Below are 15,285 nucleotides of genomic sequence, written 5' to 3' on the forward strand. Positions count from 1 at the left end.
GGACAGTGCAGGCTGTCATGATAGCTGTCCACTGTCCTCTGTCCACACGGATCCGACGTGGCAGTTTATCTTCTCTGTTTCTGGAACGTTCCACTTCCGAAGAAATTTCCACCGTTTTCAAAATTTCTTGGACGAAACGAAGCAAAGGAAGGACAACGCCCGTTGAGCAAAGCTGGTCGGCAGGAAGTTAAGAAAAGTTTGAGCAATGCCTATCTTCTCCCTCTTCCTTTTTGTCTAATTGTCAAACGGCTGAAGAAAATATTTCAGCACGCTATCTAGTAGCCCAGCAAGTCAATGAGGCATTTTCTTTTTTCAGTTTACATAAGAAGCACTTTTGCCGTTCATTTAATGTAAGAGAACGCCATGAATCATTTCATAGTGAGCGTTTTCTCTGTAAATTTTATTTGTTAATTACAATCCAACAATGAAAAAGAAAATCTTTCAAAAAAAACAATGAAAAAGAAAATCTGACACCACTTCCTTTTTAATATTTGAAGCTATTTTTTTTAAATTTATCAAATGTTAAAGGATGGAGACAATACATGCTGCCTTCACCCCAGAAATGATGCAATATATGGTTGGTATTAGACACACTATCTTAGATTTAACTAATCTACAGAAAATACTATTGATATTTATGAATCGAATAGGTAATACGGTGAAAATATTGTACATGGTGAATCTAATGTTATTTAGTTAGTATGATAGATATTAGTATCATTATAACTTTATACCCAATCCATTCCAAGCTTTAAGATATCTTGTTTTCTAGATACATTACTTTTACTAGGTATTTAGATATAGTGTACTCTAAGTGCATATCAAACTCTATATATATATATACAAAAGTCAAGATATCTTATATTTTGAAATAGAGGGAGTATATATTTAATTAAAGTCATAATAGTTTGACTTAGCAATATGCTAGAATTACATCATTTCTAGAATGAAGGGGCATAATTTAATGTGGGTACAAACACTGTTGAGAAAAAGTCGGTTTTGTCTTCTTGATGAAAATTCGTGAGGAGAATATATCTCTAGAGAACAGTTCCATCAAAGTGCATCCTTAGCACGAAAGCACCTGCTCACAACGTGTCTTCACCGACCAAGCACTAGGACCATGCAAAGCCCTGTTTATTTCGCTGAAAAATCAGGCTAAAAAATAGTGTTCGGTGATTTATTAATAAGTCAGTTTCATGTTCAATTAACTTATCAGCCTGGCCAAGTGCAAAACGCGGCGGCAAGAAGCAAGCAAGGGGCGGCAGCAGCGACCAGCGACCTGGCACGCCGTTCGCCACCGCCCTTAATTTGGCAAATCATAAACGGGGTCGTCCTGCCCTTTTTCTGTGGCTGCAATCAAATCCCCTGGTCGGAGGCCATGAGTGCCTTTTAGCGGAGGAAACCACCCGTCGCTGGCTTGTTTGGTGGCTTCGATCACTGCACCGCCCACGGCTTCGTCCCGTCGTCGCCGTCCGCTCGCAGCTCGCCCGCCCTCCCCCGCCACCGCCACCAAAGAAAAAGGAAAAGGAGGTAAAAAAAAAGAAAAGGAGAAATTTTGACGAGGAGCGCGGCATCGTCGCCGCGGTTGAGAGGGCGAGGTGTCGCCAGCGCCTTCCGGCGTAGGACTCGCGCGCGCCCGTCCCCCGCGCGTAGCCGCCGGAGCTCGCCGGCGTTGGCGGCCGCCGCCGTGGGCGGATCACGCCGGTGTGGCCGGCTTGGGTCGAGTTCTCCCCGTTTCCCCTGGTAAGGAACCCTTGCTTTGATTCGATGGGCTGTTCTGTTCTTGGGGATCTGTCTTCCCCTCGAGGGATCAAATCAAAATTCCACCGTTTCATCCCCGTATTCATTTGCTGCGTGCCCGGTGGTACCCTAACAATGCAAATTTCTCACCCATTTATGGCTCCATTAGGTCCTTATTCGTCATTGCGTAACTTGATCAATCCATCTCGCATATAAATGGGGAAATTTTGTAGCTCAATCCAATCTGCCCTTTTGCTGCAGGAACCAGGGAAGGGTATACAATTACAATGCATGCTCTTGATGATTTGTCGCAGCAATCCCCTTTGCTTGGTTATTAGCGAAAACAGACGTGGCAGCCTGGCAGGTGTCTACATTAGACAGCAACTCGCTGGTTCTCTCTCAGGAGGCAAATGATTCAGCACTGAGACACATTCACAATTTGATAAAGTTGGCATTACAGAGCCAAGGGGATGCGCATTGACCGTGTTTGGCTGCTCAGGGAAGAGCCTCTGGCACAGCAATCCTTTCTTTTTGTTCTGTGATGAATGAATAACCAGGTTGTGTATCAAGATCTGTCCAAAGTTCTAGGTCTTAGTAGGTTTGACTCTGAGAACCTTTCGGATGTCTCAACTACAGTTTTGCCACTGAAAGGTGCTGCTATGGATCCTATAAATTCGTTGCATCTGAAGACTGTCCCATCTGAGAATGGACTCAGACCGGTTGAAAATTCAAGCGACAATCTACAGGATATGGCTTGTGAAAGCCCCCTTGCTGGAAAAGTCAAGTTCATGTGCAGCTTTGGTGGGAAAATCTTGCCTAGGCCAAGTGATGGGAAGCTCAGGTATGTTGGTGGGGAGACACGGCTCATCTCGATAACCAGGAACTTCTCGTGGAATGAACTAGTGCAAAAAACTCTCACAATCTACAGTCAGACTCATATCATCAAGTATCAACTTCCTGATGAGGATCTGGACGCACTCATTTCTCTTTCGTGTGATGAGGATTTCCATAATATGATGGAAGAATACTGCAGTCTTGAAAAGGCCAATGGTTCCGTTAGACTAAGGATATTTCTTGTCTCCCTTAATGAATGTGAAGATTTGTCATTGGACACAAAGAGCTTGGAGAGTGAACCAGAGTATCATTTTGTTGTTGCTGTGAACAATCTTGCACATTTGAGCCGGAGCATTAGTGGCAACAATTTAATGAGCCAATTGAGCCATCAATTGGATCCTTCTCCACACCCCTTTAGAGACTCACCTGTCTGTCAAATCAATACAGAAGTTGGAGCCAAAGATTCTATTGGAGCAACTCTTAATGAGTCTTCCTCTCAGTTTTTCCTTGCTCCATGCACACAACAATTGGTGGAGTCGTCAACAACTTCGTCCCCAAGTTTAGGTCAGCAGAGGACCATGAAACAGTCTAGGATGCAACCCTCTGCAGACGAATTGACAACAAACCAAGAACATGTGAATAGAAGTGAAATTTGCAATGGCCCAAATTTGAAAACCATGCTTCCGGACCATCTAGATAAGAAGCAAAATGATACAGACAAGGGTATTGGAACTGGATCTCCCATGCAACATCTTCACATTCAAAGGCAGGTAAAAGGTTTGGCTGGAAATGGTATTGACTTGATTCCACGTACCAACTATGATGTTTCTACTCCAGCGGAAGCATCCTTCTATTCTGAAAAGGTCACCATGCATCCAGAAAATGCAGGATGGGCATCTGGGCTGCAGGAACACACTAGACAAATTCTAGGCATGCCTCATGCCTTCTCCGATCCTTTGCTAAACAATCTCAATGACTTACCTGCATCAAATTTGTCATTACCTGCTGGTTCCTACATGACCCAATCATTTTCCCAGAAAATATGTCAAACTAATGAGTTGGAGAGAACAATAAGTAGGACTGGGCCAGCTTTTGAATGTATTAAACCCCCTGACATTGCCCATACAGATGAATCAAACTACCTTGTTTCTAATCATATTGACCAACAGTACAATCAAGGAATTATTGGCCCAGCCAGTTCACAGCCACCAGTATATTACCAAGATGAAAGTTTGTCTAGTAATGTGTCACAAAAATGTCGTGATGGTGATCCTGTATTTCAACGGCAGGATAAGTTTTTACATCAGGATAAAAGCGCAGGTCCAAATGTTGCTCCCTGGAGCAATTTGGTTGGTACAGGGTTAATTTACAACGCACATGGTGCAAAGTTGTCCTCAAATGAGTTAGATGCTCTAGAAAGTTCAGTTCCAAAGCCGATGCATGCTACTGATCATTCCCTTTCATATCTCCTTAATGTATCCCAAGGAGACAATTCAGAAAGTGGATCGTATGTAGAGAAACTGAATTCAGGGCTTGTTACTGAAGATTATGGAACTACTGGCTATGTGCATGGAACTGATAAAGTTGCTCCAGAGCCTCATGTTATGTTGCCTATAAAGTCTTCTGAAGCTTTTGTCACGCAAAGATCAATGGGCAATGGAGAATCTGGTGTATATCAGAATGATAATTTGCGCAAGTCATCAGTGCATAGCCCTGGCTTGGCTACCTCTCTACATACTGGGCTGATTGATACTGATCCGAGTATGAACTTGCACGGCAATGGTGGCCTCTCTCTGTCTTCGTCTCAAAGTCCAGTTGTGGATGGTGTTTCTAGGAGAGAGGATGCCCTTTGTGATTGGGGCAATATCGCCTGCAGTGAAGGAATAATTAGATTTGACCATACCACCACCAATAATGAAGACATAAAGCTAGCACACAGGCTGCACGATAATGTTCAAATGAATGTACCTGTCACAGTTGAGGATGTGACTGATAATGTGCCTTCAGGCATTCCATCCTCCAGACCAGTTGTTCCTCAGGTTGTAATGGCAGCTGAAGAACAGCAAGAGGTGATTCTTTCATCACAGAAGGATGATGATACTAGGAGCGACGGGCCAGAGTTAGCTAATGAGGTATAGCCTATATTTATATATTATTATTCATCCACATTGATGTTTGAGCATCTCGCGTTCATGTTCCAAATCTCAGGATCATGATGATGGAGTTGCCGATGGGTCCATTAGTGATGCTGTAGTTGCTGAACTTGAAGCCAGCATGTATGGATTACAGGTGCAGCTCTCCCAGGCTCTAAATTTATTCTTAATCAAGATTGTTATCTGATTTACAAAACAACATTGTCACGCGTTTTATCAATGACATGCAAATGATAGAAACATGTGGTGGTTGTGATTTGATGAACAGATCATAAAAAATGGTGACCTCGAGGAGCTACGTGAACTGGGATCCGGGACATTTGGAACTGTATACTATGGGAAGTGGCGAGGAACTGATGTTGCTATCAAGCGCATTAAAAAAAGCTGTTTTGCTGGAAGATCATCTGAACAAGAGAAACTTGTGAGTATTGTTTCCTTTAATCTTTTTAACCATTTGATGGCTTCATCATCCATGCAAAAAAGGGGACACCAAACAGGAAAACACTGACAATAAGGTTGATGTGGTGATTGTTGGAACAGATACCTTTTATTTATTATTTACATCCATTATTATTTTATTTTTCCGATTTTAATGTTAAAACTTCTTTTTCCACAGACCAATGACTTTTGGAGGGAAGCAAAGATTCTTTCAAAGTTACATCATCCAAATGTTGTCGCTTTCTATGGTGTGGTCCCTGATGGAACTGGAGGAACACTGGCAACTGTCACTGAATTCATGGTGAATGGCTCACTGAGGAATGTTCTTTTAAGGAAAGACAGGTGGGTCTTGTATGTTTCTGTTGGATGCTTTCCACTGTGCACAATGATGTGACTGTTTACTAGATCTGTGTAGAATGCTTGATCGTCGGAGAAAACTTACCATTGCTATGGATGCGGCATTTGGGATGGAATACTTGCACTCCAAAAGCATAGTGCATTTTGATTTGAAATGCGACAACTTACTTGTTAATTTGAGAGATCCTCAGAGGCCAATTTGCAAGGTAGGTTTGGTTCATCAAGAGCTGGGGTGAATTATTAGGAGTTTGTGTTCATTGCCAGTGAACAGCAAAGTTTTGCCTTGGTTTGGCCTTCCAACTCTCATGTTGTTTTCACTGTTACATTAAGAATTTGTTTCTAATTCTTAGGTTGGAGACTTTGGGTTGTCAAGAATCAAGCGCAACACTTTGGTTTCTGGTGGTGTACGCGGCACTCTTCCATGGATGGCACCAGAGTTACTGAATGGTAGCAGCAGCAAAGTCTCTGAGAAGGCAAGTTTTTTCCACCGCATTCCTGATCATTCCTTGCATACGCAACCATGGCCGCTTGATATGTAATGAGTATGTGATACATGCAGGTGGATGTATTCTCCTTTGGGATAGTTTTATGGGAGATCTTGACTGGTGAGGAACCGTATGCAAATATGCATTGTGGCGCTATCATAGGTATGTATCTGCAATTCCCATCCACTGTTTGCCTTTCAGCATTGATACATTTCTCAAATGTTTTTTTCCCAAGAATGTCAGCATTTATACTTATAAGGAAAAAGGAAGCAATCAAAATACAATTTGTCATTAGTTCACACTCTCAGCATCTGAAATCTCTTTAGTCTTGTTGGATCCTCCATTTAACTAGCATTATTTGTTGCGAGAAGGCGGTATTGTCAATAACACTCTCCGGCCTCCAATACCTGAAAAGTGTGACCCCGATTGGCGAAAGCTGATGGAGCAATGTTGGTCGGCCAATCCAGATGCCCGCCCCTCATTCACCGAGGTCACCGACAGGTTACGAGCCATGCCACCAGTGCTTCAGTCGAGAGGACAGGCTCCGGCGAACAGATAAAAGTGTTATAACATCAGCCAGCAGATTATTTAACTGCAGTGGGCTGGATCAACAATCAGATTCTGCACTGACCCGCAAGGCTCCTATGTGTGCATAGAATATATATATACATGTACTTACAATTGGTCATGGTGTGTATTCTATCCTGACGTAAATATGCTTCTTGTGTACATTTTTTTTGGACCCCATGTTGAGGGTTTCTGATGTAATTACATGTATCTGAGTGAAAAAGTAGCGCAGGCGGGTTGCTGTGGCCTCACGTTAACATTTTTGTGTGTGAGGGTCTACCAGATAGATGTGTAGACCACTCAAGCTTTTTGGTGGCCATGTGTTGTAAAAATATGAGCTTGAAACTTGTAATTATGTGTAACAGATGGATTATTGGTTATACTGGCTAGCATGCCACATTTGGAACTTTGAAATTGGGAAATATACATGAAACTTATTGCTGAACTGGCAACAAATTCAAGCAGCTCGTGGCTGCGCTCTGGTTTTGAAGTTTGAACAGACACATGATACAAACTTGGTTTGAGGCCTCCTTTGGAATGTGGGAAATTTTCATGTTTCCTGCGTTTTCCTGTGAAAAATGAGCTAATTCCTGTATAATTTCTGTAAAATTCCTATAAATGAACCAAGGCTAATCTCGTTCAGATGCTGTACGCAAAATCTGGCTGTGGGAACAGCCGAACACGGAACTTCTTCACAAATTCACTTGGCTCATTGCAGTGCCCAAATGGGGTAAACCCCATTCAGATTCAGTACAACCACAGAACCCAGAGAGATGCTGAGAACTGCGTTCGTGTGACGGTGTCAGTCACAACGGATAAGGTCAGTGTCCGTCCATCGCATTTCCTGGCAGTTGCTACTGTGCTGCAGCCGAACAAAAGCGTTGGCCGTGCGTTGTCGGTTATGGAGCCAGTGTACCTCGGTCACCGTGCAACTCCATGCTTGGACGGTGGATTCTTGCTGGGCCCTAGCACTAGTTTACCGTGACAGCCCAACGGCACTGTAGCCAGTCCTAGTTTAATCAGTGGCCACCGACGTTGGATGCCACTGCTTAGTGTTTAGTGTTTACTATACTGGTGCTTAATCATCTCTGGTCTGGTCTGACCAAACTATTTTAGGTTTGTCTGCAAAGCCAGTAAAGTAGTCCATGGAATAACAAGTAGGAGTACCTCCAAATCAAAAAGAATTAAAGGAGAAAAAAGTAAATCCTAGCTATACTACGGTCGGTCATTCGTTTTCACACTAAATGTCTAAATACAATTTGTTTTCAGGATCCTACCATCCCGGCCTTTTTTTACTGGCTGCCCTGACGGGTGACAGCACGAATCTGGGAGCACACGCGTGTCATTAGCATCTGCTTACTAGGCAGTAGAAAGGTGAAGACGATGGTGGAATGTGCTCGAGGAGTCTGGGTCGTAAACGATCATAAATTTCTAGTCAGAACAGTATTTTTCTCTCACATCAAATCAGCCAGCAGTAATAATCCACGATCGTATACGATCGTTTCAGCCCCAGCCGAGCATGCAAATAAACAAAGCAAACAGGCGGCGGTGACACGTGAAACCATGTCCGGCAGCTACCTGTTTCTTGCTTCGAGTCCCTTTCCAATTTTTAAATGAATGATTAAGCGTAAATAATTGTGGTTAGAGTGGTTACTAAGCACGCTAGCTCCCACTCCATCGCCGTCTATAAATTGCCACCTTCACCTCTCTCAATCTCAATCTCACTCATCACTCTCTTTCCCTCTCTCACGTCGCCATTAGCGTACTTGCTTTCTCCCTTTGTCTCGAGCTAGCAAATCAGGTGGAACCAAAACCAACTAGAGGAAGGCACTTGCCTCGCCATGTCGTCGTCCATGGTGTCCAAGAACGGGCCGCAGCCGGCTGGGTACGGCGACGGCGGCGAAGGCAGCGTCGAGGGTGAGGCGGCGCCGGTGACGAGCTGCCTGTACCTGCGCCCCGGGGCGGGGGCGCTGGACAGGGACGCCGTGCTGCGCCGCATCCGCCACCGGAGGCGCCACAACCGCCTCCACGACACGCTGCGCTCCATGGTCCAGGCGCCGGCGCCGGCGTCGCCGCCGCAGCCGGCGGAGCCGGACGGCGTGGACGGCGCCGAACGGCACCTCCCGTGGCCGATCTACGACGCCTTCTCGGCGCCGTAGCTGCCTGTAATATAGGATTATTAGTCGCTCGTCTCTTTGTGCAGATTAAGCAAATGCCATGGATCGCCTCTTCTTGTGTAGATTGTCAAGAACAGGCCGGTGCAAATAAATAATCGCCTATAGTGCCAGAGAAGTAGATATAGCATGTATGTTAAGTTACTGCAAGGATGGAGCCATGGATATGCAAGGATTGTTTTGGGAGCATCTTTGTATGATATTGCTTGAATCATGCTCAAGTAATTAAACAAAGTATGTTTGTATTAGTAAATGTTTCATTTTTTGTTCTGGGTTCAGGCCTTTTTTTTTAATAATTTCCTAAATATCTTCATTCTGTGGGTGGATACTGGATACAATGATTGGATCACATCATATACCATTAGACTCAGCTCCTTGGATTCAAAGATTTTTGTCTTTTATTTTCTATAGTGCTATGATGTTACTTCATCAGGTCCCAACCATCTGATAAACTGGTGATATGAAAGGTCTTGCTCTCGCAAGCAGTTTGTCTGCTACATGGCACTCAACAAGGATATGATAAACAAGATAAAAGAGATAAGTACTGGGCGAAAAACTCATGATTTAGTGCAGGTACATATTTGGTACACAACAAAGATAAAGGCAGGGCAATAGTCATAAGCGGAGACAATCTGAAAAAAGTTCGTAAAATTTCAGCATTACTATTATTCTTTCATGTGTCAACAAACACCTCCTGTTGGATTCAAGAGGGTTACAACAGTATACAACCCCACGAGAGGATTACATCCGTAGCCGCCAACAAATTTCAACTTTTTTTTATATAGAAACCTATCATGTATCCCTGACCTTTTGAGCTCTACAGACAAAATCTGAACTGTCGACGTAAAATTGGCTATAATGGTCACGCTAAAAGAATGGTGATGAATCTGTATCTCAAAATATGATATTACTGTTCTGTTCAGCTCATACTGTATGGTTACTAGAATCCAGTAGCCTGTCTCCTTCGGAAGGCATGTCAGATGACATCTCCAAGTTTTGTTTGGCTGTCATCTTGTTCCACTCATTCTCGACTCGGAAGAACACCCACTGCCACCGTCTCAGTATTTCCAGAGCTGCTATGGTGAACACTGTCAGGTAGTTGTGCCGAAGATGCGCCGAGAGCTTGTATGTCCATGTGCATCGCAGAACCAAATTGCTGCCCAATACCCAGTAGAATACCTGTACAATTTGTACAGAACAGACCAGTGACAAAATTGTCCAGGGAGATAACTAAGATAAGAAGCATTTATTTGTTCAAGTTCATACCCAGTTCTGCCCGTAAAGAAGATTAGTCCATATGCTTGGGTTTTTGAACATGAAAATCCTGGTTAGGATGCTGCAGGTATGTAAAGCAAAGCTCATTAGCAGCAGCAATAGGGATGTGTGAAATGCTGAACAAATAGTAAAGTCATTATGTAAAGACGCCACAAACCTCAAATCCCAATCTCGCTTAATATCCCAGTAGAAGGAATACAGTGAATTTATAACACTAGAGATAAGCCAGAGGGGCCGGTAGAAGCCAACCCACTGATCAGGATATACATGATACTTGAGAGCAGAAAGGAAAATCACAGGAATTGCTGTCGAGTACTTGAGAGCTGGATTCAGGATATAAAAAAAATGGCAAGTTATTCTAGAGAAAGGTATAGAAGTAAACATACAAGTCTCCTGCAAAACAAATAAACAATCAAAGTTAATGCTTGATGAATGAATACCATTGAAGAGACATGTCTTCTCCTTTGTATCCTTGTACTGCCGGAGACATTGGAAGAAACGCCACAAGTAGGGGAACACGAGAACAAGAGGAATAGCTACAGAATGACTGCCACAAACAGAATCTGCTTCAAACCAAGCGGTTGTTGCAACCTGTAAAATATGAAAATGAGAAACATTACAGGAATGAGAGATTTGAGTCCCAACGAGAATTTAAACTGATGACAAAAGTATGTGCATAGCAAAGAGCACATGCAAGAAACCAACCTGGCGATTCACCATACGACAAACCGAACGCTCCAGATCTGAGAACACCTGTGTAGAGTTGAAGCAAATCAAGAAATGGCAGGACAGAACATCAAATATAAAACATGTTATAACTCAAGACGATGGTGGAGTTACAACTTAGAATCGCTTTTCTACTTTTGAAAATTAAGGAACAGCATTACTGTGTCATATAGTCAAAAGGTAATGTTTGTACTACAAAAATGTATTATATATTATACTAAACCCAATATGAGAAGTAGAGTCATATTAATATTAACAGCCGGTCCTGTCCCTTTGTCTCCAAGTTGGGATGTGTCAAACAAGAAAACAGTCTACAATCAATACTTCTCGATAAACGAGAAAAGAGTCTACAATCAATACTTCTCGATAAACTAATACATACCTTTGACATGGATGTAAAAATATCAGCCAAAAAGAAGTCAGGAAATGTAATTGCCTGCAGCAAAGGGGACAGGGGATCATTAGTAGTTTGTTATGATTCAATTGTCCTCCATGGGTACAATCAGGTAATCCTAGCCACAACAAACCATATCATACTGTTTGTAGAATGATTAAAAAAATTATCATCACTAATAAATTGTACAACTTACTTGTAAAGGCAGTATTATACGCCAGACTGTCCTCAGAAAGTAAAAGCGCGATGATAAGTAAAACATATCAAAAGGAGAAAGGAGGATCATCAGAAGAATAGCATACAAGAGAACCTACAAAGAGGCAAGAAGATATGTCAATTAGTTCACCACCCTGGATCTGAAAATTGGCACATGAGCATGGAATATATAGCATGGTATTCTACTCTTCAACTGAATGAATGACTAGGTAACACGTTCTTCAATTTTTTTTATTTTTGTAAAAAGCATTACATGCAACCATCAGTATGTGCACCAATCTTGTGTATACTTTGACAAGATATGCCTTGCTATGTTTCACTGAATTGTTTTGGGTCATTTCTTTTGACAGAGACAAGCCGTCACAGATTTCTGTAAAGCTAACACATAGGAAACTACCACTCAGATCTTCTGTAAAACTAATACCTTGTATCAACTACTCTTCAGATTTTCTATTACGATGGGATGACAGTTATCAATTAACACTGTTTAGCATACAGATACTGAATGAGTGAATCCAGGGGATTATATTCTTATATACATTTCATTATTTCTAAGCAATACTGGCTCGATGGAAGCACTACCAAAAACATAATAAGCAATTATAAGAAATAAACCAAAGTGTCTCATGAGCTCAAGCACAAAAGGAAGATGAATAAAGCAGTGAATGAATTAATGCTGAATAGGCTAGATATTACACTGGTTGAGATGCTGCAAGAGACACTTCTCCATGTGAGTACAGATATAGGTAGGCTGTCATGCTAGTAGGGACAATTAAAGTCAGCCAAGTAGCACACTGTCAATAAAACAACAAAAAACACTGCATGTCATCGTAGCAGAATAATGTGTCAAATACAAATAATATGGAAGGACTTACAAAAAATAACTTCAGATTGAAAAGAGTTGAAGGCAGCATAAAGAAATTGACAAAAGGCAGAAACAACAAACATGATATGCGTCTAGAAATCCTGATATACGAGAACCAGATTGAAAAGAGGACCAATCATCAAAATGATTTAGAACTAGAAATGTACCAGTGAATCATATTGCTTAAGAAACACAGTAGAGTACATTTTACACAGGAAAGCAAGTTCATCATGCTTGCCCACAGAAATCTACAAGTATAGTTGTGGTGCAAACTATTGCAGTGCAACTCAACAGAACAGATAGTTGTGAACTGAGCACTCAAGCCAAACCAGTAGTATAGATGCACTTCCAAAGGAAAAGGAATCACAGTAAAATCAAAATGAAGTATTTAAAAAAAAACGGAAAATGCAAAGAGAAGAGTCTGATAAGCATACCCTCCATATCTCTCGGTGAGATAAATGTGTTTGTGCAAGATCAAATACTTTTGCATAATTCACAGATGATTGTGCAAAGACCCATAGATTTACTCCCCACAACCAAATCATCAAGGCCTACAATAAAGACAAGAATCACAGTTACATAGATGCAAACAGAGGGCCTTAATTTGTTGCCTATTATATAGGAATAACCTTTTATTAGCATAACAGGAGTACAGTGATAACTCACCACAAGAAGAAGAGGATTATAGTACAAGAAAGCCTCGTAAAGAAATAAGTCTCTGAGATCAACACTCATTCTCATAACTGAGTCCCAACTTATCTGTAATGCCAAGAGAAATACCGAATTAACAAACGAGAAACTAATATAATGCATAATCTGAAGTCATTGATGGAGCATATCAAGACTGACCTTGCAACAACATAAGCCCCATAGAAGAAACAACACAGCCTGAAAAGGAACAGGAGGGCCAGCAGTTTATTAAGTATGACTAAAATCACACATTTGTAACAGATGATGCTTAGCAGCTTAGGTACAAAACATTACAGATACTGTATGCGGTCAGTTTTACACACAATAGTGTTGAAGCAAAGAAAAAATAAATAAAGTGCTGTTCAGCATTGTTGGTAATAGTAGCATTATAAAATGACATGCTAACATATTCCTGCCTTTAGAGGTAATTCAATACCAAGTGACAGGAGAACACAAAACAGAAGCTCCTCACGTAATTTTGCCATCCATGTCAAAGTAACAGACCATTTCGCAGGCGAACAGGTGTGAGGTAAATGTTCAGAAAAGCTTAGTCTGACCGGCAACTTCTCCTAAACCCTCAACTCTCCATAAGTTATTAAGGTTGCTACAATGTGCTTTGTGTAATAGAGAAACTCAAGAACTACAAGTTCTGTATAATTCAATTCGTATGGGCACAGTTTTGAATCCTTAATTGCAAGGTGAAAACTAGATATAATTCAATTCGTTTGGGCACAGTTTTGTTTCGTGAAATGGGTGTGTTGCATATCTTAAGGGCTAAATTAAGCAATATACAATTAGAATCACTTTCTGTGAATGGCCACTACACTCTTCACAGTGCAGAAAGGGGACCGTTAACTCAACAGTCCCTAAGCTACTGTTTCCACTACAACATGCTTTTTGATAAGAAGAGCGGTTCCTTGCGAACTCCAATGAAATTGGGTTAGTTCCAAATGTGATCACAACAGATACTATTTCTCAGGAAAATGATGCAAGGCATACTAACATTGTTTCAAGTCGACAATTAACAGATCCTGGTACTAACAGCAACTCAATGCATATTAATGTACTAACAAAAGTTGCATTCATGAATTGGTGCATCGCCAAACCTCAAGAGACAAATTAAGCAATGAGCACCTGACTTGGGTATCCATGTGAGCAGGGACTGAACTTAAACTAATTCCTCTTCACAGCACGTCAAAGGCCAAGCAGGAAAGAAAAAAAAAAGAGTTGGGAATGTTTGAAAGACTGAGAGGCACCTTAAACCGCCAGAGGAAGAGCGGCGAGGGCATGATCGCGACCGAGGGGATGGTCGCGCCCTTCATCTCGCCGCCGAGCCTGTGCGGCCTCCGCGCCAGAGGGCGGTCCGTCTCGTACAATCTCAGGGGGGGAACAAGCTGGAATCAGCACTCGGCGACGCAGCAGCCGCACGAATCCAATCCAAACCAATCCAGTCCGCAACAGACGGAGCCAAAGTATCCAAACCCCGGGCTCACGCACCAACAAACGAAGGGATCGACCAGCCGACCAACCAGCAACCAGTTCCGAGCCTGCCCCGGCGGATCTCCTCTCGTCACAACCCCGCGGCAGTCCTCCACGGGAGAGGGCGAGGGCGAGGCCGCGACGGTGGGGGCGGGGGCGAGGACGCGAGGTGCAGCGGAGACGCCTGATCTGGGCGCAGAGGCGCTCGGCGTGTAGCGGAGGGGGGGAATGGCGATGGGCACGAGATCTGGGAGGAAGAGGGCACGAGGCGGCGTGCGAATGGGACAAAGGACACGGAAGGTACGGGGACGGGGAGAGGACGATGAGAAGAAGTCCGACGACGAATTTGACGTGCAAACGAACGCGCAATTTTTTTTTAAAAAAATATTTTATTGATTTCATGCTAACGTAGCAGTACTTCCAAATCTGGAAATTTAAATTTTTTGTTGGTTTTTAAAGTCTTTTTCATTTTAGAACGTGGAAATGCGACGGCACGGAAGGGAGGAGAGGGATGTTTTGGGCGTATTTTGGAGGTGTTTGTGTGCGGTGATTCTGCTCCTTGGAGTTAGGCATACACAGAGTGGAAGTACATGCTTTGTGAACTGATGGCCCTGACCAAACTCTTTGGTCCTTTCGCTTTTTCCTTGGAGTTAGGCATACACAGAGTGGAAGTATATGCTTTGTGAACTGATGGCCCTGACCAAAGTCTTTGTTTCCTGCCAAAAAAAAAACCATTATAGGGCCAAAGTCTTTGGTGGATAAAAATAAATCGATAATAATCGGCCTGTTCGCTGGTTGGTTTCTGGGCTGATTTGGACTGGCTAGTGCTGGTTTATTGTGAGAGGAAAACACTGTTGGCTGGCTGGTTTGGGCTGGCTGAAACCAACAAGCG

The 15,285-nt window shown here is 42.6% G+C and overlaps 3 protein-coding genes across 4 annotated transcripts; 2 read left to right on the plus strand and 1 right to left on the minus strand.

Moving 5' to 3' along the window:
• Window positions 1-1,180: 1,180 nt before the first annotated feature.
• LOC136506566 (uncharacterized) lies at window positions 1,181-7,019 on the plus strand. 2 transcript variants are annotated; one of them, XM_066501478.1, is made up of 9 exons: window positions 1,239-1,743; window positions 2,002-4,706; window positions 4,783-4,863; window positions 4,996-5,148; window positions 5,344-5,507; window positions 5,581-5,728; window positions 5,873-5,995; window positions 6,082-6,169; window positions 6,379-7,019. In XM_066501478.1, the coding sequence occupies exons 2-9, from the start codon at window positions 2,286-2,288 to the stop codon at window positions 6,564-6,566; spliced, it is 3,366 nt and encodes a 1,121-aa protein (XP_066357575.1). In that variant the 5' UTR covers window positions 1,239-1,743; window positions 2,002-2,285; the 3' UTR covers window positions 6,567-7,019. The 2 variants fall into 2 exon arrangements, with proteins under 2 accessions (XP_066357576.1, XP_066357575.1); XM_066501479.1 differs by lacking the exons at window positions 5,873-5,995; window positions 6,082-6,169; window positions 6,379-7,019 and having other exon boundaries at window positions 1,181-1,743; window positions 5,571-5,703.
• Window positions 7,020-8,291: 1,272 nt separating this feature from the next.
• On the plus strand, window positions 8,292-8,934 carry LOC136509605 (uncharacterized). The gene has a single exon (XM_066504353.1). The coding sequence runs from the start codon at window positions 8,416-8,418 to the stop codon at window positions 8,731-8,733; it is 318 nt and encodes a 105-aa protein (XP_066360450.1). The 5' UTR covers window positions 8,292-8,415; the 3' UTR covers window positions 8,734-8,934.
• Window positions 8,935-9,381: 447 nt separating this feature from the next.
• Window positions 9,382-14,700, minus strand: LOC136506767 (uncharacterized). The gene is made up of 12 exons (XM_066501656.1): window positions 14,171-14,700; window positions 13,074-13,112; window positions 12,891-12,983; window positions 12,659-12,775; window positions 12,058-12,153; window positions 11,340-11,453; window positions 11,132-11,185; window positions 10,729-10,776; window positions 10,464-10,614; window positions 10,181-10,346; window positions 10,015-10,084; window positions 9,382-9,927 (listed from the first exon to the last, which is right to left on the minus strand). The coding sequence occupies exons 1-12, from the start codon at window positions 14,234-14,236 to the stop codon at window positions 9,673-9,675; spliced, it is 1,269 nt and encodes a 422-aa protein (XP_066357753.1). The 5' UTR covers window positions 14,237-14,700; the 3' UTR covers window positions 9,382-9,672.
• Between the last annotated feature and the right edge of the window lie 585 nt (window positions 14,701-15,285).

This window comes from Miscanthus floridulus, chromosome 15 (genome assembly GCF_019320115.1).
Source record: "Miscanthus floridulus cultivar M001 chromosome 15, ASM1932011v1, whole genome shotgun sequence".
Classification (NCBI taxonomy): Eukaryota; Viridiplantae; Streptophyta; class Magnoliopsida; order Poales; family Poaceae; genus Miscanthus; species Miscanthus floridulus.